This window comes from Lipomyces doorenjongii (assembly GCF_038497915.1).
Source record: "Lipomyces doorenjongii strain NRRL Y-27504 unplaced genomic scaffold V1508scaffold_43, whole genome shotgun sequence".
NCBI lineage: Eukaryota > Fungi > Ascomycota > Lipomycetes > Lipomycetales > Lipomycetaceae > Lipomyces > Lipomyces doorenjongii.
Window position 1 is genome coordinate 32,625 of NW_027118110.1, and position 22,603 is coordinate 55,227.

General features: G+C 46.3%; 7 protein-coding genes across 7 annotated transcripts; 3 read left to right on the forward strand and 4 right to left on the reverse strand.

Annotated features, from left to right (window-relative positions):
* Nucleotides 1–1,079: 1,079 nt before the first annotated feature.
* V1508DRAFT_421375 (uncharacterized protein) lies at nucleotides 1,080–2,908 on the reverse strand. Its single transcript, XM_066940872.1, has 2 exons — nucleotides 2,448–2,908; nucleotides 1,080–2,385 (listed from the first exon to the last, which is right to left on the reverse strand). Exons 1-2 carry the CDS (start codon nucleotides 2,463–2,465, stop codon nucleotides 1,207–1,209), a joined length of 1,197 nt encoding a protein of 398 aa, XP_066794520.1. The 5' UTR covers nucleotides 2,466–2,908; the 3' UTR covers nucleotides 1,080–1,206.
* Nucleotides 2,909–4,261: 1,353 nt separating this feature from the next.
* On the forward strand, nucleotides 4,262–6,543 carry V1508DRAFT_433802 (uncharacterized protein; the record flags this gene model as incomplete). Its single annotated transcript, XM_066942001.1, has 7 exons — nucleotides 4,262–4,636; nucleotides 4,693–4,962; nucleotides 5,020–5,262; nucleotides 5,320–5,428; nucleotides 5,486–5,592; nucleotides 5,645–5,881; nucleotides 5,947–6,543. 7 exons carry the CDS (start codon nucleotides 4,262–4,264, stop codon nucleotides 6,541–6,543), a joined length of 1,938 nt encoding a protein of 645 aa, XP_066794521.1.
* Nucleotides 6,544–6,714: 171 nt separating this feature from the next.
* Nucleotides 6,715–8,082, reverse strand: V1508DRAFT_421382 (uncharacterized protein). The gene has a single exon (XM_066940873.1). It carries the CDS (start codon nucleotides 7,672–7,674, stop codon nucleotides 7,036–7,038), a length of 639 nt encoding a protein of 212 aa, XP_066794522.1. The 5' UTR covers nucleotides 7,675–8,082; the 3' UTR covers nucleotides 6,715–7,035.
* Nucleotides 8,083–9,968: 1,886 nt separating this feature from the next.
* V1508DRAFT_389240 (uncharacterized protein) lies at nucleotides 9,969–12,830 on the reverse strand. Its single transcript, XM_066937885.1, has 2 exons — nucleotides 11,519–12,830; nucleotides 9,969–11,467 (listed from the first exon to the last, which is right to left on the reverse strand). Exons 1-2 carry the CDS (start codon nucleotides 12,506–12,508, stop codon nucleotides 10,124–10,126), a joined length of 2,334 nt encoding a protein of 777 aa, XP_066794523.1. The 5' UTR covers nucleotides 12,509–12,830; the 3' UTR covers nucleotides 9,969–10,123.
* Nucleotides 12,831–12,884: 54 nt separating this feature from the next.
* Nucleotides 12,885–15,981, reverse strand: V1508DRAFT_373509 (SDA1-domain-containing protein). The gene is made up of 3 exons (XM_066937538.1): nucleotides 15,583–15,981; nucleotides 14,709–15,519; nucleotides 12,885–14,649 (listed from the first exon to the last, which is right to left on the reverse strand). Exons 1-3 carry the CDS (start codon nucleotides 15,657–15,659, stop codon nucleotides 13,273–13,275), a joined length of 2,265 nt encoding a protein of 754 aa, XP_066794524.1. The 5' UTR covers nucleotides 15,660–15,981; the 3' UTR covers nucleotides 12,885–13,272.
* Nucleotides 15,982–16,937: 956 nt separating this feature from the next.
* On the forward strand, nucleotides 16,938–17,882 carry V1508DRAFT_405404 (uncharacterized protein; the record flags this gene model as incomplete). The annotated part of the gene is made up of 1 exon (XM_066938692.1): nucleotides 16,938–17,882. One exon carries the CDS (start codon nucleotides 16,938–16,940, stop codon nucleotides 17,880–17,882), a length of 945 nt encoding a protein of 314 aa, XP_066794525.1.
* Nucleotides 17,883–18,381: 499 nt separating this feature from the next.
* Nucleotides 18,382–22,556, forward strand: V1508DRAFT_398765 (P-loop containing nucleoside triphosphate hydrolase protein; the record flags this gene model as incomplete). Its single annotated transcript, XM_066938220.1, has 3 exons — nucleotides 18,382–20,953; nucleotides 21,006–21,062; nucleotides 21,109–22,556. 3 exons carry the CDS (start codon nucleotides 18,382–18,384, stop codon nucleotides 22,554–22,556), a joined length of 4,077 nt encoding a protein of 1,358 aa, XP_066794526.1.
* Between the last annotated feature and the right edge of the window lie 47 nt (nucleotides 22,557–22,603).

The following is a 22,603-nucleotide window of genomic DNA, read 5'->3' on the forward strand; positions in this document are numbered from 1 at the left end:
GCAGCCGCTATTGGAAGTCCGTATTGTGCCTCTTGGATTTACCGAGATGCGTGCCTTTCTCCACTAGAAAATGTGTGAGAGTCAGATGGAGGAGCAAGTCCGCCGATCCCAAATTTGTAACAGTTTGAGTTTCTGAAGCACAACAAAGTATATCTCTTAATTTATCTCTGCCCCATTCCACCTTTGTGCTGACCAGACTTATCTGCTCAGGCGCCTCCATGCCAAGCCAAACTCTGAAGTACCTCTCGGATATAGACTTGTTATCAAAAAAGGCAGGTACCGTTAGGAAGCTCCATACTCTACACCTTTGTTTGTTATTGACAATTATCTGCTCAAAAATGACAGTTGGGTCACCCATGGCTCTGCGATATTCCCACACTGGGGATACTTTTGTAAGGATCTTTTTCTTTCTCTTATTGTAACGTCATGCAAACTCATTTAGTGCTCAATGTGATTAAAAGTGCCAATTGTGCGCCGGTTTCTTGTTGTATACGTAGATCGATCCTAAAGTAAATGTGAAACAGTTAACTGTGTTGACTGCCGATTTGCCGATATCGTGACATTCCGGCTGTTATAATCGCAACCGGCAATCGGCAGACTTGAGGAATGCCGATATCGTACAGTCGCTTTCGGCAATATCGGAAAAACGACAACAGCTCCAAGTATGTGAGGAAATCAATTAGAGGCATGTTTACTTGGAGAGATAATAGCCGGCGGCCCATATCAATTGGACTGAGCAGAACGCCGCTCACCAGTACATGTGAATACATGGGGTAAGGGATTATTGCAACAGTCAGCCAATGAGAAGCGTGCAACCGGAATTGCAGCAGGCTGGCTATCATACACAATTTTTACCCCGCAACCGATGGCCAAGATGCAGGCTTATACTTGCTGTTTCTTTGTCTACGCTAATTATTTCATTCTTTTACTGACTGCCAACATATTCTGTTTTCAGTTTAAATGGCAGATATTTACTGGGTACAATATAGGGTACCAATGGTATCTGTCTCTATGCCTTGGTGGATATGATGCAGTGCGGCTACTAGATGGTATTTCCTGGCATATTGTATAACATTGTGTGATATTTGACGCAGATAACTGATCTATTAAAATTCCGCCAATGCATATCTCAGCCAATATTAACGACATCATTAATATATCACATTTCCCTAATATGTACAAAAAATAGCAGACTAGTCGTTCATCTTACAATATAACGCAGCACTGAGGTGAGCCCCCTAACTTCTTAGACTTGGGCCCTTTAACGGCGGTGGTCCGTTCCTTGTTGTTTGCGACTTGGTGTGAGATCACCGATGAGGAGGACGAAGCTATCGGGACTTCGCGCAGGGATAAGGGATTGTCGCCATGGGGCGCTCCAGTCGTTTCCGAGATTGAAGTATTTCGGCGGACGGAATGTACTGAAAAGGGAGAGGTTTGCGCGCTCGCAGGCCTTGAAGTCGAGTTCATGTGGGATCTTATTGGCGACGTCGCGGAGACTGGACTGAAGGCGACTTCAGGCGACGTACTTACCGACAGCGGAAAGGAATCTGTGATCGATAACGGAGTGCCTGGAGTATCAGCAGTCTCATCAGTGATATATGGCGGAGAATACTCATGATCACTAGGACTGTCTACATAATAGTACTCGTCTTGGTGCTTGTGGCGATGGTGATGATGGCGGCTATTATAATAGTCATGTCTGTGTCTGTGCTGTCTTATAGAGTTGTCAGCCTCAGCTTCGTTATCGTCCTGTTCAATATATTTATCCTCGTCTTCAGCATTATGCTGCCGGCCACGTTGTTGAAGACGCTGATGATTATGATGATGGTGGTGGTGGTGATGATGATGATGTGGTCCATTATTAGGCTTGCGCTGACGAGGCTTATCAGGTAAACTCGTACGCGGGTGCTTGTCCATTTCGTAACTGGTCATTGGCGATATTGGTACACTTCGCATCGAACTAAGGCTCCTGCGCATTTGGATATCATTCCCATCCTGAGCTGACGATGCTGCTGCTGCTGCTGATTCGGCGATGGCAGAAATGGCAGCGGCGGCAACAGCCAGCGAACCAGGTACGTATCCGTCGTCCTGCGACAGTCTATGCTGGTACGAGTAACCATCCTGTGACACCCTTCGCGAAGGTGCCGGCGTCGTGCTGCATTCCATACGCAGCATGGATTTTGTATGATGCGGAGCGTTACCAAAGAAGGTCTCGCTCGTCTGCAGTGGCGGCGTATCGTTCGGTCGACCCTTATGCGTCGATGTCGATGATGCGGATTTTGGGCGTACGTGGGCGCCCGGGATTGACGCAGTACTAGTCCTTCTGAGGATCAAAGGCGGTGGAGGAGCAACGACCTGGCGAGACCAATTCTCGACGTCGCGATGCTGAGACGATTAGAAACGCGTTTACTGATAGATACGCGCAACGGCATGAGAAGGGTACTTACACCTAGTGTCGAGGTCATGTATGAGCTCACAGCTAGAGATCGAACAGCTTAATCTGGACAGATCGTGTCGCTTCTGAGACGGCACTGGGACAAGTACTGGAAGAACGACTTATTCATTGGCAATGCCGCGAGCGCTTCACGGAAGGATCTGTCGCGCAAATAGAGGGATGAGTGTAGTGAGTTGCGAGAGTCGGGGAGAACGTAAAGATAATATGGCGGGCAGATCGGATAGGTGACAATGAAGCAGCTGAGGGTAGTATCTGGCACGAGGACTTTGTACCCTCGAATAGCTTGATTATCCTGATTCGGTAAAGGGAGGAGGGTGCACAAACTAGGGCCCGTACTAGCACAACAATATAGTAAACGAGCAAATGCAAGAGGAACGAAAGAAAAGAATGTTAGTGCGTTTCGAATATTTTCAAGTGGGGTCCGCGAGTTTGGCGGCACGCTGACCACCAAAGTTGGGATACTACCGGGCCCCCCGGCAGTTCGAAAACGTCAAACGACGTCATCGTTCGCTGGGCGAAACTGCGTTTTTCGATGAACCCTATCGAAACAGCGATTTTGGAACCCTACAACTCAGTGAGAATAACCGCCATTCTCCACGGCCAATCTCCAATAATTCATTTGACTTCTCATTGCCAATAGTCTGCACTGTAGTATTGAGCATCTCGTTAGATGTACGCACAACAACTAGCTGGTGGTTGCCGTGTAGCCACTTCAAGTCCGTCAGTTTGGGCTGACTGCAAAATGACGTTTTCGAGATACGCTTTAGGGTTTCATTAGCCCTGTGTTCTGACAGCGGCTGGCAGGCTAAGCCTGGCTTTGGCTAGCGAAGAATAATTGGGTTAGGGGTCCCATTCGTCCGTTGTCGGAGTTGAGTCCCCCCGGAGTCCGTGGAAGTCCGGTGACAATTGTGAGGCTGGACTGCGAATGTTCACAGCTAATTGAGAGCCTCCCAATGCCATTATTATTCGTTTTGCATTTTAGATGTTATCGCAAATCTAGCCTCAGATCACGGCGATAGTATCGTGCTAGCATTCTTCGCACCGGGTTGCCCCGATATAGTCAGTATCCCGCTTGTTGTTCACTAGTGAGACCATCAATGCGTGAGACCGAACAATTTTGCTTCTGTGATCACCTTAATTTGAGTAGTGAGCCCAGAAAGCACTTGTCATGCCGCGACATGCTAACTAAAAAACCGCAAAACTGTCTGTCAAAAACAACATCGTCCTTCGCTGAAGTCGTTTGAACAGCACAATCTAGATATGAATCCGAGAGTCTCGGAAGACTGTATAGTGCGACATCCGACACATCGCTGAGACAACAACGGTCATTTATGCAAATTCAGTAGCCAGCTGTTGATTTCGAGATTTGTGTTTAGAAGATAGTCCAATTAAGCTGTGTCTTATCATGGCAACGCTAATCATAATTTGTCAAGCCGGTAAACTAATCTATCGGACTGCTACGTAATTCAAATTCACATGCAAGATAAAATATTTGTAGGTTTGGTCGGCGAACATGCGGTGCCGTGACGACGACATGCGACCGAATTGATCAAAAGCTGAGCAAACACACCACGCTCTTCGTGCGGCAACAACACACACCATCACGTCAACGTCTTTGTAGCGACAGTCGATCAGCCACTGCTGCCACATTCCACCAACCGTTCTTCAATCATCTACCATTGTGGTCTCTTGATAGGTCAAGATAAGCAACCGGTCTGGACGATGTCAGGGTTCGGTGCAGCGAATTTGCTGAAGGACATCTCAAATCATATGACACAACAATCAACCATTGATCTCCCGTCAACCATGACCGTATCCCATGCATCGGCAAAAATGGACTCATACGATACAATGACTGCTTCATTTTCAGTTCCTTATCTCATGATACTGGAGCCAGAACCAGTTGATGTGGTGTTTACGTCATGTGACGGATTCAAGCTGTGGAATGATCCCTTGAAGGCACAACGTTCTCATCCAGCCGACGGCAATGAGCCAGTCAGATCATTTGACAACTTGAGTGGAATTCGCAGGGCCGTGGATGCAATTAATGAAGAACGGAACGTTAATGCTCTCGTAATAGTCGAGAAACGATCATGCAAAAGTGCAACCATTACCATGAGCGGGCCGTCTGCTTTAGTTCTAACTGAGCGCGCCAAGGTCTTGAGACAGTACTATGAAATCGTGAGCATAAATATGAGCAGACCTCATAAGGTTAATACTGATATGTAGTCATGCAGGGCATCGATCACGTCGGTATAGACACCTTCCAATTACTTGACACCCAGGGCAAGCTTCAGCCAAAAGTGCGAGACCAACTAGAAGCTATCGCGGCGTATACATCGACCACCATATTTGTCACAAAAGTCCTCGACCCATCGCTTAAACCACAAAATCCTTCGCCTCTGGAACTAGAAGATATATGGAAACCATATCACATTCTCGCATATGGCGACTTGGATAGCATTGCATTTGCAAAGACGCGAATGGCGCTGATGATTGATGAGATGGTATGCATAACCTCTCTAGATATGTGGGGTTGTAACCAAAGCTAACCGACTCGCCAGAATGGACTATTTATCGACAGAATGAGCGTTCCTCTATCCCTTCATCCACTTTTGGCAGGCAGAGACCAAGTCAATTTCCAGAAAGTTACCCACGACACAGGGACGAAACTGTACACACCAACTCTGTTCCCAAGGGTGCATTCGTCAGTGGACGAAAACCATGCCCGGCGAGACTATGATGAGATCTACATTGTGGGCCAAGAGACTGATGTGGACAATGCACGAGAAATGATCGAGACTCTGGTAATTCCAGCCCTCATACCGGCTCTTGTACAGCTCCTCTAATGTGTGACGATATAGATAAGAAAAGTGCCCGTTTTTAGCAAAGATTTTGTCATCCAGTTTGCCAAAATTGATTTTTTGCTATTAGGTTCCTTAGACAAATTGGAAGAGCTCTCACGACAAAATGGTTAGTGGATTTATTGAGATAGACTCTGATAGAAGGCACACCTTAATATTTATACAGGGGCTTTTATTCAATTTCCAAACCTTGGAGCTGCAAGATCACTAGTCAGCGTGCAATGCCCTTCCCATATTTTTGTCGAGAAAACAATCCGTGCCGTTGCTAAACTTGTAAGTCTCAAGCGGTACGGTGACTGGATTTCGCCTCTAACGCGACGCGCAGGCTTGTGACGTTTATTCAGCCGGATACTGGATCCATGAGGGTAGAGCTGATGACAAGGGATACCTAATACAGCCAAGAAATCTTCCACCAGTTTCGGCCATCCGCGAAGCTCTAGAACGGATATCTTCGACTAGCGGGGCTGACATTTCGTTTCTGAAGTGCACGTTTGATGTCACTGGCGATGCCGATGCCGCAAAATCGGCTGTGTCCCAAATCCGCGGATTACCGTTCTGGCCGGTAGGTTTGGACATTTTACTGATATCTTCCGAGCCTGATATATGCTGACCGCTACTATCTTCTAGAGTGAGAGCCACCAAGTTCGATTTAGGATAGAGCTTTCTGTGGACCAGCGAGAATTTATCGCGGGCAAAAAGAACGGTAAAGTCAACCGGATCATGAGCACTGCGCACGTGTGGATCAAATTCGAGCCATTTAATGAGTATAATTTTTTCGTGGATCTGGTCTCTACAAACTACGCCGCGGCGTTGTTTGGTATGCAACTGTTGGAAGAAGAGCTGCCGGCAGAGATCTCATTTTACATTCCCGAGGCGTACCATCGCTCGATAATCGGTACAGGTGGCCAGCAGATCCAGACTCTAATGCGGAAATATAACGTATTCGTCAAGTTCTCGAATGCGTTTGAACAGGTGTCGGATTTGGGCATCGTGTCTCGAATAGATAATGTTGTGATACGGTGTCCGGCCAAAAACGCAGACTCGCTGTTACCAGCTAAGCATGAGATCCACGAGATTGTCCAATACTTGGAAACTCAGCCGAACCAACCTCAGACACAACAGGCACCGCAGCCGCAACAACATGGACATCATCAACATAATTCTCATTCATATCCTGCTCAATCGACACAATCCCACTCTTCGTATCCGCCAGTGCGACGGTGAGAAGGATATCCGTATAATAATTGCATATAATTATTTTCATTTTTTAAACCATTCTTGCATATCCTTAGCAGTGTTAAAATAGTTGTTTGCTGAGGTTTGGCTTGCTAGTTTCCTTTGCTTTGCCTGCTTTATGGGGGTTGTGGGATCCGGATTTATTGCGTCTATTGTTTTGCCATTTAGATACTTTTTACAGATAAGTTGATTAAAAGTACCAGGTTTAGTCTAATTACCATATATTGTTATTCATATATCCTCGCGTTAGTACCATACTTGTTTGACTTGATCTATAATCCTGTAATAACCCAATAGAATAAACCCCAAAGCGATGCACTCGATACATATATCACGAAATCTGAAGGAAAAATATTGTTACGCACAAAAACGCCACTAATAAGTATACTTAGATCCCATCTAAATTGTCTTGTCAATGTTTTTCTCTGTCTTGGCGGCATATTTCATCGCCCGATTGACACGTAATCATGCTTTCTTCTATCAAAAATAGTACTGCCTGGTAATGTTGCTAGACGGCGCCGCTGTCGTCGACGCAGTAACTGTAGAATTCGGGTATATGTACGTAGAATTTGTAGAATTGTGCCATCCCATAAACACTGTCGGTGCGGCCGTCAGCGATGACGTCGTCGTCTCTGAAGTCGCGGACGAGCTCAAAATTCCCTTGGCATCAACGTCATCAAGCGCGCTCGTGCTAGATGTCGAATTGGACATGAGGTGCGAGACGTCCTTCACAGTGGCAGCGACGACTATAGCGACAATCACAGCAGCTGCTACACAGAGAAGAATGATGAAGTTGCGACGCTGCATGCCAAAGATACGCGACCGGGGCGAGTATTTCTCGGGATCGAAGCCCCGACCCGACTGCGCCGTGTTATACGGCTGCGACGGAGCCGAGCCATGGCTGTAGTATCTCTCTGGGCGAGATGGTGGGTCGGCAAAGGGATCACCGCTTTCATAGGTGCCGTAAGAAGCCGACTGATTCGTTCGTGATTGCTGACGCGGCGACGGCACATATGATGGGTTGTCGGTGTATCTCGCTGGCGGCTGCCAAGATGCTGAAGAGTGTGGGACAGACGAGTATGTCTGGTTGCGGCCATCGCGTGTTGTCGACGGGAGCATGGTCTGACTATCCTCATTATCCTATCATGACTTGTTAGCATCAGATATTTCATAACCACTAGATCTTCGATTCTTCACAAGTTTGCCGGAACCACCGGAACCACCGCATTCAACAATAGCCAGAAAATATTACTACATACCAAGTCGTCAGATAACACCGGCGATCCAGTACGCTCATATGGATCTTCAGCCGGATGATCTCGCGGACCAATGTAATACGGATCGTACGAATATGTGTCGCGGATGGAGGTCATGCTTGCTGTGTTCCTCTTGAATATTATCGGATAAATTTATTTTTCCTGTACCTAGTATCCTTACAGTTTCAATTTCGTCCGAATATTGAAACTATAGTGGTGCAGGACGACTAAAACCTGACAGTATTTCGCCTTTTTACTCAGTGATTTTGCGTATGGATGGATATCAGGCACGAACAGCAGAAAAAAGTGTTGCACCAATGCTGCACCGCAAGCCGCATGCAGCCACGTGGCTGAAGCGAGTACGCTTAGGCTTAGATACTTTGGAACTACTGATTGCGGCTCACGCGAGAACGTGGCTGAACGTTCGAATGAGCGGCGACATCTTTTGTCACAATTAATTTTCAAGGGTGAGAACACCTAGCGGAATTTTTGGTAATTAACACTTGCCATGTTCGTATCTGATTGGATGGCTGTTGCCTATCAATCTGAATGTTTATTGTTTGTTGCCCAAAGTGGATTTGCCTGGTCGCGGCAGCAGTTCACAAAAGTGTTATTTCAGCTAGCAAAATGCAGGTCCACCTTGGCTCTATAAGATTGTTGGACAAGACTACTCTGTTGCCGACTAGCTGGCACTTAAAGTCAACTTTAATGACCCCCTTTTGGAGTCTTAATTCCTGGCTGTGCAAGCAGTCAAGGTTGAGAAGCAATTTGGATCAAATCGCATGCATAATTCGGTCGCTGTCCCTGTAAACGACTTTTACTCGTCATCTAGCAACTCAAATTCTAAAAATTATTGTAACATAAAAAATAAATGTAATTGCAGCACCTACGATTCCAGCGTGGTCTCCCACCGCAGTACTAAGTAGGCCCAAAGAAGCTTAACTGGTGTTGATCGGACGGGGAACTGTGCTTTCTTCTTGGTATGGCCGCAACTGTTAAAACCACTAAAGTCGCCATACATGTAGCAACCGCTGCCTAAAGTCGCTGACTAAGCAGTATTGTTTTACGTTGATAATGTATATTTCCTTGCGAAGGGCTATGATTATATTTTGGGGATTTAACAGAAATAATTAGTACATCCAATAAGTTATGATAAAAAACAACAGTAATTAAGGGTGTGGACGAATAAAAATTCCTTATTCGTATTCATCATTTAGGGCTGTAAGCGGATTGGCGGATTTGGCGGATTTGGCGGATGCAGATGCGGATGCGGATGCGGATCCAAATCCGCCATATTATGGCGGATAGAGAAAGTCAGGAATGGCCCAGACAAAGATGTGGGAAGTTGGTTCGATATCTGTCGCGTCATACAAGGATTTTACGATAAAATCACTGCAATGTGAGTACATTTCACTGACAACAAAGGTTACAATATTACATGTAGAAGCATATGTCTGGCGAAAGACATTCTAAATATTTCTAACATCACAACTTATGCATGCTGTCCATCAACATAAGCATTCTCATCGATTCGCCCTTCATGGAATATCTTTCAGGATGTCCGTTCCCTTATTGAACATCCTCTCGATGGAGACTTCAGAGGCAGGAATAGCTAAGTGGTCTCTCGCCGCCCTTAGCCATCTGAGGTCTTCCGTGTGCTTTTGGTCAGCTGCGGAGAGTACTCGTACGATCCTCCATCTTTGTGTTGAGTTACAAGTCGTTGGGGATCAGTATAGAATATGTCTTTGGATAGCTGCATACAATATATTTAGAATATAAACTACGAGATATGACGGAGATTCAGGCAATCTTATATCCTTCCAATTTCCCTTCCCGGACCTCTACATCCGATGAAAGCTTGGATGAATTTTCTGCTGATTCCGGTTGTGATAAGATTAGGATATAGAACTATAGATAGACAGGATATGAAAGGGGAATTGAAGATGGAGGCGGTAAGAAGTTTGCTGTATGATAGATAAAGGTCTATTGATGCCTTCCTCCCTATCTTATGTAGCAATCTGAATATACCCTTCCTAAACAGGTTAATATTTAAGCCGGCGTATTATGACGCGTCCTTTGTACGAATATTTTCTTCCAATATCATATCTCACAATCACATGTCTGACAGTGATTGCGAAATCTCTACCGTCAGCAGGATAGACGAACAACTATTGCTATTATCTTACAGTTCAAACTACAAGCGTACATATAACTAAACAATTACAATCCAATTACAAACGGAGATAAGAATCGCACCTGCATTAATCATGTGATATGCAGTTTGCGAAATGTTGTACTCTAAACTTGCACGTTTACCAGTCCGACATATTAATGGGCGCGCTATGCTTGTACATATCGACCAAATTTGGTTCATTAATTATCCGGAAAAGCTCATCCTCCGATATGAGTGGATCCGGAAGCATCGACATGTGCTGCAGGATCGCCTGGTCGACCTCGGAGAGCATCGGGTATGTCTGACCAACATACAGTTGTTGTAGCGGCGATTGGCCCTGCGACCCCTGATATAGCACCGAAGAGTCGACATTCAATGAGGGACTGTAGCCCGCAGTGCTGCTTGTACTGCTATGGCTATCGCCCTCGCTGCTGCCACTGGAACTGTCCATTGCGGGAATGTAAGACCAATCCATTTGTAGCGGTACTTCGGTTGAAGTGCCGGACGGAGGTACTCCTGCATCTGTATCAAATGGCATGATCGTACCCTTTGAGTTTGTTGTAGTCGATCTAAATTGCGGTTCTGCATCCAAGACAGCCGGTACCATACTTTGCACCGTCTTACGTTTTTTGACATCACGCAAGAACAAATCTGCGGACCGATGCTGATCAAAGACAATCTGGGCAGCCTCCTTAATTTGCCCGAGGACATGATGTGCTGTGCTCCAGTTCTCGCTCATTGCCCGTAACGCACCGATGCCTAACTTTATGCGCTCCTTCGCCATCGACCGTTGCTTTTCTGCAGACGGACCATAGAAAACCCAAACGCATGCCGTCAAGTGCACCAGAAGCGAAAGGGTCACGGAGCACGTAAAGAATGGCGATCTCCGGTTGACGGTGCCAGGAGAGATAGATATTAGCCGAGACAAAGTATCAGCCGAAGCCATACACTTGAGAGTATGTACACCCAACGAATTACTATCCAGTGGTCCAGAAGCGAAATTCCGCTTGTCATTTGCTAAGGCATTTGCTCGGAAAGATATTAACAAGGAACGAGGAGTGACGCAATACGATTCGTACTCCTCATATTCATTCGGAGCCATCGCAAGTCGGGACAGTGGCTTGTGCACAAGTATGAGGCCATTGTTGATGATAATGAAAGCATGCATCATTAGTTCATCGACTTCCTGGGAATCACCGCTGTCATTGAGACCTGAATGCTCAAAATGATCTTGCCGGTTAGATGCCGGTCTGAGAAGGGTCTTCTTCGATTCTGGGATGTGTAATAGCCAGACAGATGTACTTGTGTCTGCTAACTCGGCGGCTTCGGCATTATTCCTTTCGTTGCTCAGGGCCAGCGTGACCATGACTGAGCCCATAATCCTTATAGCATCGATCAGGTAACTGAATGACGAGAATTTGGGCGGCCTGTCCGCGAATACGCGATCGTCGAATTCCTGCAGTGTATGAGTCTCCGGAATATTCTAAATCTGTGTTAGCTGGATTCATTGATGCAATCCATAACTGCTACATACGCCGACGTTGTACTCGTCATCTTCGCAGGGCAAGTCCATCGTAGGTACCACACTCATCAATTTGGAAGGCGGCCGTCGATGTAACGCACTCATCCATCCATCCATAACAAATAGCATCCAAAATGTTCGCCGCAACGACTCTTTTAAAACGGGAAGAAAAACAGATTTATGTTTGAGAAACGACTTGTCAAGATAACTGTCTATAAAGGCAAGATCGTGCATGTTGAGAAACAATGCCATGTCGACAGCGTGATCTTTCACGGCCATGGACTTCTCTTGCTCGTTCTCGCCGTGAATGACGATTGCGTAGAGTAAGAGTGCCATGACCGATATAGGTGATGGAGGAATAATGAACTGACACTGACGATTCGGACCGGTAATAGTGACTGGATCGCCAAATATGACTTTCTCAACTGCATGCTTGTACAGCGCACGATTCCCGTTCCTGACGTACAGCGATCCAACGTAGTGGACCACGGGGACGAGCAAGTTGTGGATAAGGTCCGTTGTTTCTATGTCATATGAGCTGGATAGCAACTGACTGTAAAAACCACTTGGAATCATGATAGGGTGAGAATTGTGGAAGTAGTAATAGAATAGATCAACTAATGAAGGATTCATCTGCCCTGACGATGATAAAGGTGACAAGCTGCTAGAGCCTGCCTGTGACTGGCTCGAGCTGTATGAATCGACCGACAAGCCATCCTCTCTCTCTATCCCTCGTTTGACTGCCCCGCCAAAAGCAGATCCAGAGGCGTTCAGATGACTGGAGTCACGGTTTGTGGTACCCTTCCATCCACGTCGAGACTTGACATACACGCACTCGCGAGTGTTCTCACGACAACGTTGGCAAACAGGAATTCCGGCATCGCACTTGAGATGACGTGAGCGACAGGCAAGGCATGCGGCCGACACAGGAGCAGTCGTAGCGGGCGCTGAAGAAGTGTCGAGTTGAGGGTCGAAGAGCAGCGACGACGAAGTCTCAGCCATCGTGGGAGGTATGACAGGCACAACAGGTGAAATAACCAATACTCGGATTATTAGACTTATAACAACTACTTAGACGCGGCTGGGGCCCACGCATGAACTTCGATCTAGTGAAATTGGACCGAAGAACCACTTTAAACACAATCCAGCATCATCGTTGCAGATGTACTGCAACCTCAGCCACCAACGCCGCCCAACCCTCTATATCGCTCGACTCCACGAATACGCGGACGAACCAAACATCCTACAGCACTACTTATCAGCGGCTGGATCTTCCTAAATATTTATTGTAAATTAACAACTTTGAGGCCGGTAGTATAGCGCTAGCAAGCCGGTTTTTTCGTGCGCACTATAGCTTAATCATCGCATACGTCATATGCTCGTTTGCAGGCATGTACTACTCCCGGCTAGACACGAAAGCGGTTTAGCGTCTTGTGTTTATTCAAGACAAACTTCTGCATACACAACTACCACGCTGTTCTCCACGCTGTTCTCTGATTATAAATGATCAAACCATTACGGTGGCCAATCTATCGTACGATGAAATTGTCATTAGCTTTGCAACCCATTCAATATTTTCTCGTGAGCGAGCCATACTCATTGAGTCATTAGAACATTGACCAGAGACTCAGCTGCTTGACTCATATTATTGGATGATCATGGGCCAGCATTTGTTTCAATGTTCAATATGATATTGTCTACCGTAACCTCATTCCACAGAGTTATACAAAAGGTTTTGTCTATAAGAACTAAATACAAATACACAACTAACGCTTTCCCTTTGACTTCTTTTGCTTTTCTATATGCGCTCGCAAAACTTTCTGCTTATCGCGCAAACTCTTCTTATTCTTTCCTTGCACGTCTCGTTTATGGATCATCATAATAAAGTTCTTTTTTCGCGCCTTCTCCTTGTTCGTAGTACTGTGCGGCTGGTTATCCTTCTTACTCTTCTTCGGACCAAATTGGCGATCTTCACGGCCCTCCATAACAGCAGCCATGCGCTCCATTTTATTCGCCTTTCCGGTCTTGGGCCCGAGAAGTGATGTTGCATCAACTGTATCCTCGTGTTGCGTAGTGGCAGCGGCCTTTCCTCCGTGTAGAATTTTATCCAGGCCGGCCTTTGTTCGTAGCTCCTCCAACTTCTGGAAATCAGCGGGAGTAAGAATCTTGGTCGCCATAAGTGTCTGCACCACACCTTCCATCTTCACACGCTTAGCCTCTGGCTGCTTCTCTTCCGCGTTTTCTTCATTGTCACTATCGTCGTCGTCGTCTTCAGAGTCAGCATGGTGTTCTTGAATGCCAGCCTCATCATCCGAAACATTGTACTCGATGTCGCTCTCCACATCGATCCAGCCTCCCTCACTCGCTTCTGAATCAGAAATGTCAATGTTCCAAGCGTCGTCATCATCTTCAGCCTCCTTAGTTGCAGCATCCTCTTCATCATCCTTATCTAGACCCTGCTCCTTTCGCCATTGCTCCAACAACTCCAACCCAGGAATGCCCACAACTATGTTTTCAACTCCGTACTGAAGCTTCTTCGCCTGACCAGCTGCAGCGCTTGCACTCATCTCCATAGACGCGATCTTGCCCCTATCTTTCCGTGATAACATTTCAGGCGCAACTTCACGGTATAAACCGATCAAACTACGCGCAGCCATCATCACGGACTTGGACTTGGACCCTTTATACGCAGTCAAATCTTGCAACAAATCAGCTTCAATAGCGAGTGGATTTCGAGTCAAGATTTCTCGGATAGTATTGAGTCCGGCCGCGGCAACTTCGGCTGAAACACCATCAGACACAAATTCGTCTGCAATCTTTCGAATCACTGGTGACAGCACATCCGGTGGCACCAGATCATGCGATGCTTGCGCCGTGGCAGCCATGAATTGAGTCACATTTCGCTGCTTTGGAGTGAGATATTTCAACAGATACGAGTACACACCGAGTACTGAGAGTTTGTGCACACCGATCAATCGTGAGACCAAATTAAGAACCTGAATTCGCTGGTCGAGAGTAAATTTATTGCCACTGCCACGACTCAACGTCTGGCCGAAAAGACGCTCTGCGAATCCCTGCGGATCATGAAGGAGATGAATTGCAGAGAAATTCAATTGAGTGGGGAGCGCCGCTCCTTTTCCTTTCTGTTAAGTCAGATTAGCGTCAACTTGATTACTCGTAAATATACTCGTAAACGGCACACCTTTTTCATGGCCCGCATAGCAGCTTCAAGCTTACGAGCGCGTTTTCCCGTCTTCTTGTTAACACCAATGCGATGCTTAATTCCAGCAACCTGAGGCTTGTCCCCCTCGTCATCATCACTGCTCGCGTTGCTGCTATTATCTTCATCCACCAAACCGCGCTTCTTTCGTTCGGCTTTCTCCCGCTCGCGATCGACCCCGAGGAAGAAACTAACACCCGCGATAGCAACCTTCGTATTTCCATGTAACGCTGCCTGTTTCATAATCTCTACAGTCCGAGGGTCATCCCAGATCGAGCGTCGCCACAACTCACGAGTAAGCTTCGCAGCCCATAGTCCATCAGGCGCGGCAGCTGCACCATCAGAAGACTCAAGCAATGTGAATAGAAGCGTCTGAACAATTCTGTTCAATTTCGGTGCCTTCGTATTACGGTTCGCATGCTTCAATAGCCGCACAAGCGTGGCATATATGTCCTTCCTGAACGTCTTTGAATTCGTAGTTGTCAACAGCGGGAAAATAATCTGAATCAATCTTTCAGAAGTAATGCTACCTCTATTCCTCAATAACACCAATGACTGCACTATCTTTTCACGCAGCTCAACCGGTAAGACGGTATGATGTTTCCTGAGAAGATCCGCGAGGTCTTCCGGATATTCTTTGGTTTCATTGGGGTAGCATGTACAAACCTGCGCTATAAACCCGATTTGATCGAGAAATGCTTCTGTGTCGTGAAACCCACCTGGATTAGTGGCAAGGATTTCCTTTTGCGTGGCGTAATGTCTATATTGGACCAGAAATTCCTCTTTATAAGATCTATTAAATATTAGCACCACTCACGCATAACTGGTCTCCTTGCAACAGTTTTCTCCTACATACCCAGGATCTCTCCGAATCAAGTTCTGCAAAAGTGCAATATTGGACGGCAATAGAGCAGCTCTCCTTCTTTTCGGCATGATTTAATATTTCTACACCAGATTTCTGAACAGAACTCTGCTGTCAACGTTGGTCTAATTATGTTAAGTCAACTTACAAAAATTTTGGGAGATTTGGGAAGTCGGACATCAGCTAAATCTATTTTGCACTAGTGTCTAGCCCCTGTGGCTGCAATAATGTGGCTAGTGCGTTGCAAATCGACATCGGATACCAAAGTATTAGATGCATTAAAAATTAATTCTGAAGTTCCCGTAAGTTATAATTTTATATCAATAATATTCTTTCATTGAGAAACAAATGGAATCCAAAAAAACAAATGTAATTGCAGCACCTACGATTCCAGCGTGGTCTCCCACCGCAGTACTAAGTAGGCCCAAAGAAGCTTAACTGGTGTTGATCGGACGGGGAACTGTGTTTTCTTCTTGGTATGGCCGCAACTGAAAACAACTTTTAGTTACCCACATACATGCACTTCAAGGTGATGACTAAGCTTGCATACATTGCAGCAGTCATAAACAGATAGTTTACTTGTGCAATTGGTTTTCAGCTCATGTAGTTGCTAATGCATCGGCTTTTTCAATCAAAAAAAAAAAAAAAAAAAATTCAGCACAAAACTTAATTGTTTGTGTACTCATGTAAAAGCTAATTGATAGCTTAATGTGAGCAAATATTATTGAGCTGATGTAATAGCAGACGTGCTTAATATCTTTTCTCTAAACGAGGACGATGGCCTTGCATATGTGGAGAAGTTCAAAGAAATTCAAACTGTACCAACAAGAATATTTTCACTACAAGTTTTCACTAACAAGTACATGACAAGGTCAGATTAAGGGCATCTTGCAAGACTGTCCGATCGACGCGATAAATCACTTTGTCACTTTTGCAATCGATCTAATTGACTATTTATTGAACGTCGCTTCGCAGGGATCTCGGACGTCTTCTCGCAGACCTGGGACGTCTCATCGAATTCCTCGAATTTCTTGAAGTACCTTGGGCAAAAATTGATTGGTCGGACAGCGGCACACCCAGCAGTATAGAAGCACGGAGATGACGAGTTGACGACAATTTCTTTGTGGTATGATGAATAGCAATATCGTGCACGTAAAAGTCGATAAAGCGGTAATAATGGCCTTTATCGGTTAAGATGATCGATGACGTCGTTGATAACACGCGCGCTGAAATAGATTAGTGCTGACTGTCGTGCGGCTCAGCCAATGGGCCTGCAGCGGGCTTTGTCAACCACTGCCCTTTCTTTTTCTCGAAGCTCGCAGGATACATCAAAATCCAGTCAGTCAGGTATGGAATTACCCAGGGTCTTCGGCTACATTGGTCTTGCTGCATCTGTCTTGATACTCACGAGACTCGTCAAGACTGTGTACATATACATCCGCCCCTCATCGCTATCCCGGTATTTAAAGGAAGAAGATGACCCTTGGGCGTTTGTCACCGGCGCCAGTGATGGTATCGGGCTAGGCTTTGCGCAGGAACTCTGCAAGCGAGGATTCAATGTTTTCTTGCACGGTCGCAATACTGAGAAGCTACGCAGAATCCAAGAGACCCTGCTCAACGAGTACCCTGCACGTCAGACCAGGATCATCGTCTACGATGCTTCGCAGATCGATGCGAGTATCGACGACATCGCCTCGCAAATCGGAGGGACCACGCGCCTGACTGTCCTCATCAATAACGTCGGTGGCATGGGCATGATGATGCCCTGCCCATACACCAACCTCCAAGACTTTACGTTCCAGGACATGCAGACCGTCCTCAATGTCAATGCCACCTTCTCCGCACACATCACGCGGGTGCTTCTCCCGTTGCTATTGAATAATCAACCCGCGCTAATTGTCAACATCTCGTCCACCACAAAATTTGGCATCCCCTGGCTCGCTCCCTACGTCGGCACCAAGGCCTTTGCGATAGGATTCGGCGACTCTCTCAGCGCAGAGATGCGGGCTGAAAAACGTGACGTCGAAGTGCTGGGCGTGATTGTGGGGCCGGTGCAAAGCGCATCAAATCCCACGACCACTAGTTTCTTCACGCCGAGTTCGCGAGCCATGGCTTCCGCCGTCCTGGATAGAGTGGGCTGTGGAGAATTGTCTGTTTTTGGATACTGGACGCATCGCTTGCAGGGGATTGCGTTGGATGTGCTGTCGCAGAAGATGTTTCAGGATATAGCTACGACACAGGTACGGAACTTGAGGCAGGAGATTCTAGACAAGGAAAACAAGAAGTTGAAATGATGGTCTGTGTTGAGGGTTAACGCCAAGACACAGGAGTCATTCAACGAAGCCTGAACTGAGCTCCTCCGGCAGCCGCTATGAATCTAAGCCACCACTTATGGGTTACCTGTTAGATGAGCTGTTTCCAAAGAAAGAGAAAATTTGTACGGTATGGGACCAACAATGTGAAGATAAAAAATGGCAGCACCATTTCAGACACGAGAGGTTACATTATTTTAGCGTCACGTGATTACACTTTGTCTAAAGAGGAAGTGGTGTAGCTTGAGTAACTAGTGCTGTAGCTTTATCTTGGGCCCACGGAAAATTGTGTGCTAAAACTAATGAAGTTAGTACGTTAAGCAGGAAAATAACTGAATATAATTGCAGTGTCGCAAGATAAGCAACCACCTTGCGCCGCACGAGCGCGATAACTGCAACGGCCATGAGTTATCATGCAAACGACTTTCTGTTTATATCCCCCCGGTTGTCTTGCCTTGCACGTCCTGGCGAAGCGAACAATATGGCTTCCATGAAGCCCAGTGTTGACTCCGCTGAGACGCCTTTACTGGCCCCTCTCGGCGGGTCGACTGTTGTTGGGGTTCCGCCGACAGGATATACTGACAAATATGCAGGACTGACTCCTCATGAAATCGCTGTCCTGAGTGGACAAGTTGAGACTCCTAACGTTAAGACGACATTCTTCTCAGCCTATCGATTTGCTACAAAGAGGGATATATTGCTCGTCGCTTTTGCAGTTTTATTAGCTATAATCGAGGGCTCGATAAAAGCCATTATGCCGATCATGTTTGGTTTATTTGCTCAGAATTTTGTTAATTATATTGAGTCGCGGGACTTTTATGACATCTACGGGGGCTATGAAAATTTTGTGAGGTACAATGCTACATTGCACAATGTCACAAGCATCGAGACTACAGAATTCCACTCAAAGCTATACTATGAGTCGCCGTACCACAGCAGCACCTTTAACTATACATTTGTTCCAGAATATATCAGTCCTTACGAGTTCCAACGGCAGGCTAATTTCGACGCGATTTATTTCATCTATTTCGCAATCGTAGAGTTCATCACGTCTTACGTCTCAACGTTTATCTTCAATGATCGAGGCGAAGTACTGACCGCACGCATTCGCAAAAATTATCTTGCGTCAATTATGAAGCAGAATATGGCTTACTTTGATAATATCGGCACCGGAGAGATCACGACGCGTATCTCATCCGACACGTTGATGATCCAGGATGGAATTTCTGAGAAGTTAGGGTACTTGATTGCGTTTTGCTCAACTTTCGTGTGCTCGTTCATTGTCGGGTTCTCACTTTCTCCTCGCCTGGCTGGATTACTGTCGAGCATCGCGGTATTGATCGTTGCGTCGTTCTATTTCGCGTCGTCTCGCATGACAACTTTGTACAAACAAGCTTCCAACGGCGCATCTTCTGGTGGATCCGTTATCGACGAAATATTGTCGTCGATTCGAAATGTTCAGGCATTCGGTAATCAGGAGAGACTGGCCGCTAAGTACGACTACACGTTGGGCCACAGCCAGAAATATGCGCAGCGCGCGGGTTTCTATGCTGGTGCCATAACGGGTATTGCATGGCTTGGCCTATACCTTGATGACGCGATGGTGTTCTGGCAAGGTGCTAAGTTCCTGGCCAGGGGTGAAATTTCTCTCTTTGCAGTCGTCACAATTCTTCCTTCTATGGTACTAGGATTGCTGGCAATAACATCAATTGCTCCTCATGTTCGCGCGGTCGCCGCTGCTACTTCAGCCATAAACAAGATCTATACGACAATTGACCGCGAGTCCGCGATTGATTCATCTTCGAAGTCCGGTCGCACACTTTCGACTGTCGAAGGAAATATCGAGTTAAAAAACATAAAATTTATATACCCCTCGAGACCCGACGTTATAGTCATGCAAGACTTTAACTTGCAGATCAAAGCGGGTGCCTGCGTCGCGCTTGTTGGTGCTTCTGGATCAGGAAAGTCTACGATTGTCGGCCTTATCGAACGTTTCTATAATCCTGTTTGTGGACAGGTCCTTGTTGATGGTGTTGATATTAAGGACATGAATGTCAAATGGTTACGCCAACATATAGGCCTTGTGTCTCAAGAGCCAATTTTGTTTGCTGGTACAATTTTCGAAAACGTGGCATTTGGGCTTGTCGGCACCTCTCATGAATGTGCATCCGAAATAGAGAAGCGGGAGTTGGTGGAGGAAGCGTGCAGGCAAGCGAACGCTATGAGCTTCATTGATTCTCTTCCTAAAGGCTTAGACACTCATGTTGGCGAGAGAGGGTTTCTGCTGTCTGGCGGCCAGAAGCAGAGACTCGCTATCGCTCGAGCTATAGTGGCGAACCCAAAAATTTTACTCCTCGACGAAGCCACTTCTGCACTCGATACAAACAGTGAAGCGATCGTGCAGGATGCACTCGACAGAGCGTCTAAGAGCAGGACTACCATCGTGATAGCTCACCGCCTTTCCACCGTCACAGATGCAGACATGATTGTAGTCATGAAGAGAGGTACAATTCTCGAAAAAGGCACACATGAGGAATTGATTGCAAGGCGTGGAGAATACTACGAGCTAGTCCAGACGCAGAATCTTCAGCGACACGTAAATGATGAAACAGAAACCTTTTTGGATAACGCACTTGAAATTGGCTCTGCTGAGGATTTGTTAGACGAGAAGGTTGTGGTTTTAGATGCTCAAGATCGTGAAGGTTGGTCAGAAGAAGACAAAGTTTTGGATTCAGATGAAGAGGCACTGCTTTTATCGCGCACCATTACTGCAAAGTCAATATCAAGCTTTCTCGTGCCAGACGTCAAAGGATATCAAGAAAGAAAGTACTCGTTTATTGAACTCGTCAAGTTTCTCTACGAACTTAGCTTGCCAGAGAGGAACATAAATATTGCTGCCTTTGTTTGTGCGGTCATCATGGCAGCTGGATACCCTTATAACAGCATCATTTATTCGGACGGAGTCGATGCTCTTGGTGAACTACCAGATGTGGATCGCATGAATCAACAGTTGCTAAAGGATATTATTATTTACCTGATCATGGGAGCAATTGGTATGCACTCATAAACCAATTCATAATTAGACCGGTGGTTAATATCTTCTAGAACTTATCTTTCCGATTATGACCGTTCGGATTATTCACTTATGCTGGGCAACGTTTGGTTCGTCGCATTCGCATGCACACACTACGCCAAATTTCTCGTCAAGATATCAGTTTCTTCGACAGAACCGAAAATACTGCTGGTGCGCTTACGTTTGCAATTTCAAGAGATTCGGGTGCAATTGAGGGCTTGTCTGGCGTCACCTTGGGCCAAATTGTTAGTTCTCTGATTATGATATTTGGAGGACTGGGAGTTGGGCTAGTGGTCGCGCTTAAGCTTGCAGCTGTCAGCAGTCCCTGTGTGCCTTTGCTATTGGGTGCTGGCTGCTATAAGTTCTATCTTCTTGCGAAGCATCAAGAGAATGTCACAGAGGCATACAGTAAATCGTCGTCTTATGCTAGCGAGGCTGCCGCATCTATCAAGACCGTAGTGGCTCTCACCCGGGAGGATGACATTGTCGCAACCTATGCATCAACCCTCGACAAAATCTATCGCTCTGGTCGTCGACAGAACAGTTACACTGCCGCCATTTACGGTGTGGCTCAAGCCCTGGTCTATCTCACCCAATGCCTCATGTTTTGGTATGGTAGCAATCTCGTCCGGACTGATGGATATTCAGTTTTTATGTTCTTCGTGGCCGTTATTGCTATAGTGAATGGATCTCAGTACGGTTCAATCGTATTCACTTATGCGGTCGACATGGCCAAGGCCTACGACGCCGCTGGCAACATCAAGCGATTGTACGATAGAAAGCCAGCGATTGATTCGTGGAGCGACGACGGCATTGTGCCACACAATGTGCAAGGTAATGTCGAGTTCAAAAATGTACACTTTCGGTATCCTACTCGTCCGAATGTTCCTGTTCTTCGCGGTCTCAATTTGTCCATCAAGAACGGTCAGTATGTCGCATTAGTAGGTGCTTCCGGCTGCGGCAAGAGTACCACCGTAGGATTAATTGAAAGGTTCTACGATCCTTTGTCCGGGCAGGTGCTGCTGGACGGCCAAGATGTATCTTCCCTCAACATCAATGCGTACAGAAGCCATATCGCCCTCGTGCAGCAAGAGCCAACGCTATACTCTGGTACTGTGCGGGAGAATGTGAAGTATGGCTGCTTGGACACGGAGGTTTCCGACCAACGGATGATAGAAGTGTGTAAGCAGGCAAACATTCATGACTTCATTATGTCTCTACCGGATGGATACGATACTATGTGCGGCACGAAAGGCTCGCTATTTTCAGGGGGGCAGAAGCAGCGTATCGCCATTGCTCGTGCGCTTATTCGTGATCCGAAAATTTTGCTTTTGGATGAAGCCACTTCAGCACTAGACAATGAGTCGGAAAAAATTGTTCAAGCTGCCCTTGATATTGCGGCGAAGGGACGGACAACTATTGCCATTGCACACCGGCTCAGTACAATCCAGAAAGCAGATGTGATTTTCGTTCTAGAGAATGGTCGAGTTTTGGAGAGAGGAACCCATCAAGAATTGTTGGCGAACAAGAACAAGTACTATGAACTTGTCAAATTACAAGAGCTAGAAAATAATGAGCACTGAAGCGGAGCATAATGGATTTGGATAGACAAAAGTGGCGCTAATTTACA

Bases quoted from the DNA above. Each gene is read 5' to 3' on its own strand.
- V1508DRAFT_421382 (XM_066940873.1), bottom strand. From the start codon at position 7,674: ATGCTCCCGTCGACAACACGCGATGGCCGCAACCAGACATACTCGTCT.
- V1508DRAFT_389240 (XM_066937885.1), bottom strand. From the start codon at position 12,508: ATGGCTGAGACTTCGTCGTCGCTGCTCTTCGACCCTCAACTCGACACT. The intron at 11,468-11,518 runs GTATGTAGCAGT...ACACAGATTTAG, and splicing joins ATGACGAGTACAACGTCGGC to AATATTCCGGAGACTCATAC.
- V1508DRAFT_373509 (XM_066937538.1), bottom strand. From the start codon at position 15,659: ATGCCGAAAAGAAGGAGAGCTGCTCTATTGCCGTCCAATATTGCACTT. The intron at 15,520-15,582 runs GTATGTAGGAGA...AATATTTAATAG, and splicing joins TTGATTCGGAGAGATCCTGG to ATCTTATAAAGAGGAATTTC. The intron at 14,650-14,708 runs GTGTGCCGTTTA...CTGACTTAACAG, and splicing joins CTATGCGGGCCATGAAAAAG to AAAGGAAAAGGAGCGGCGCT.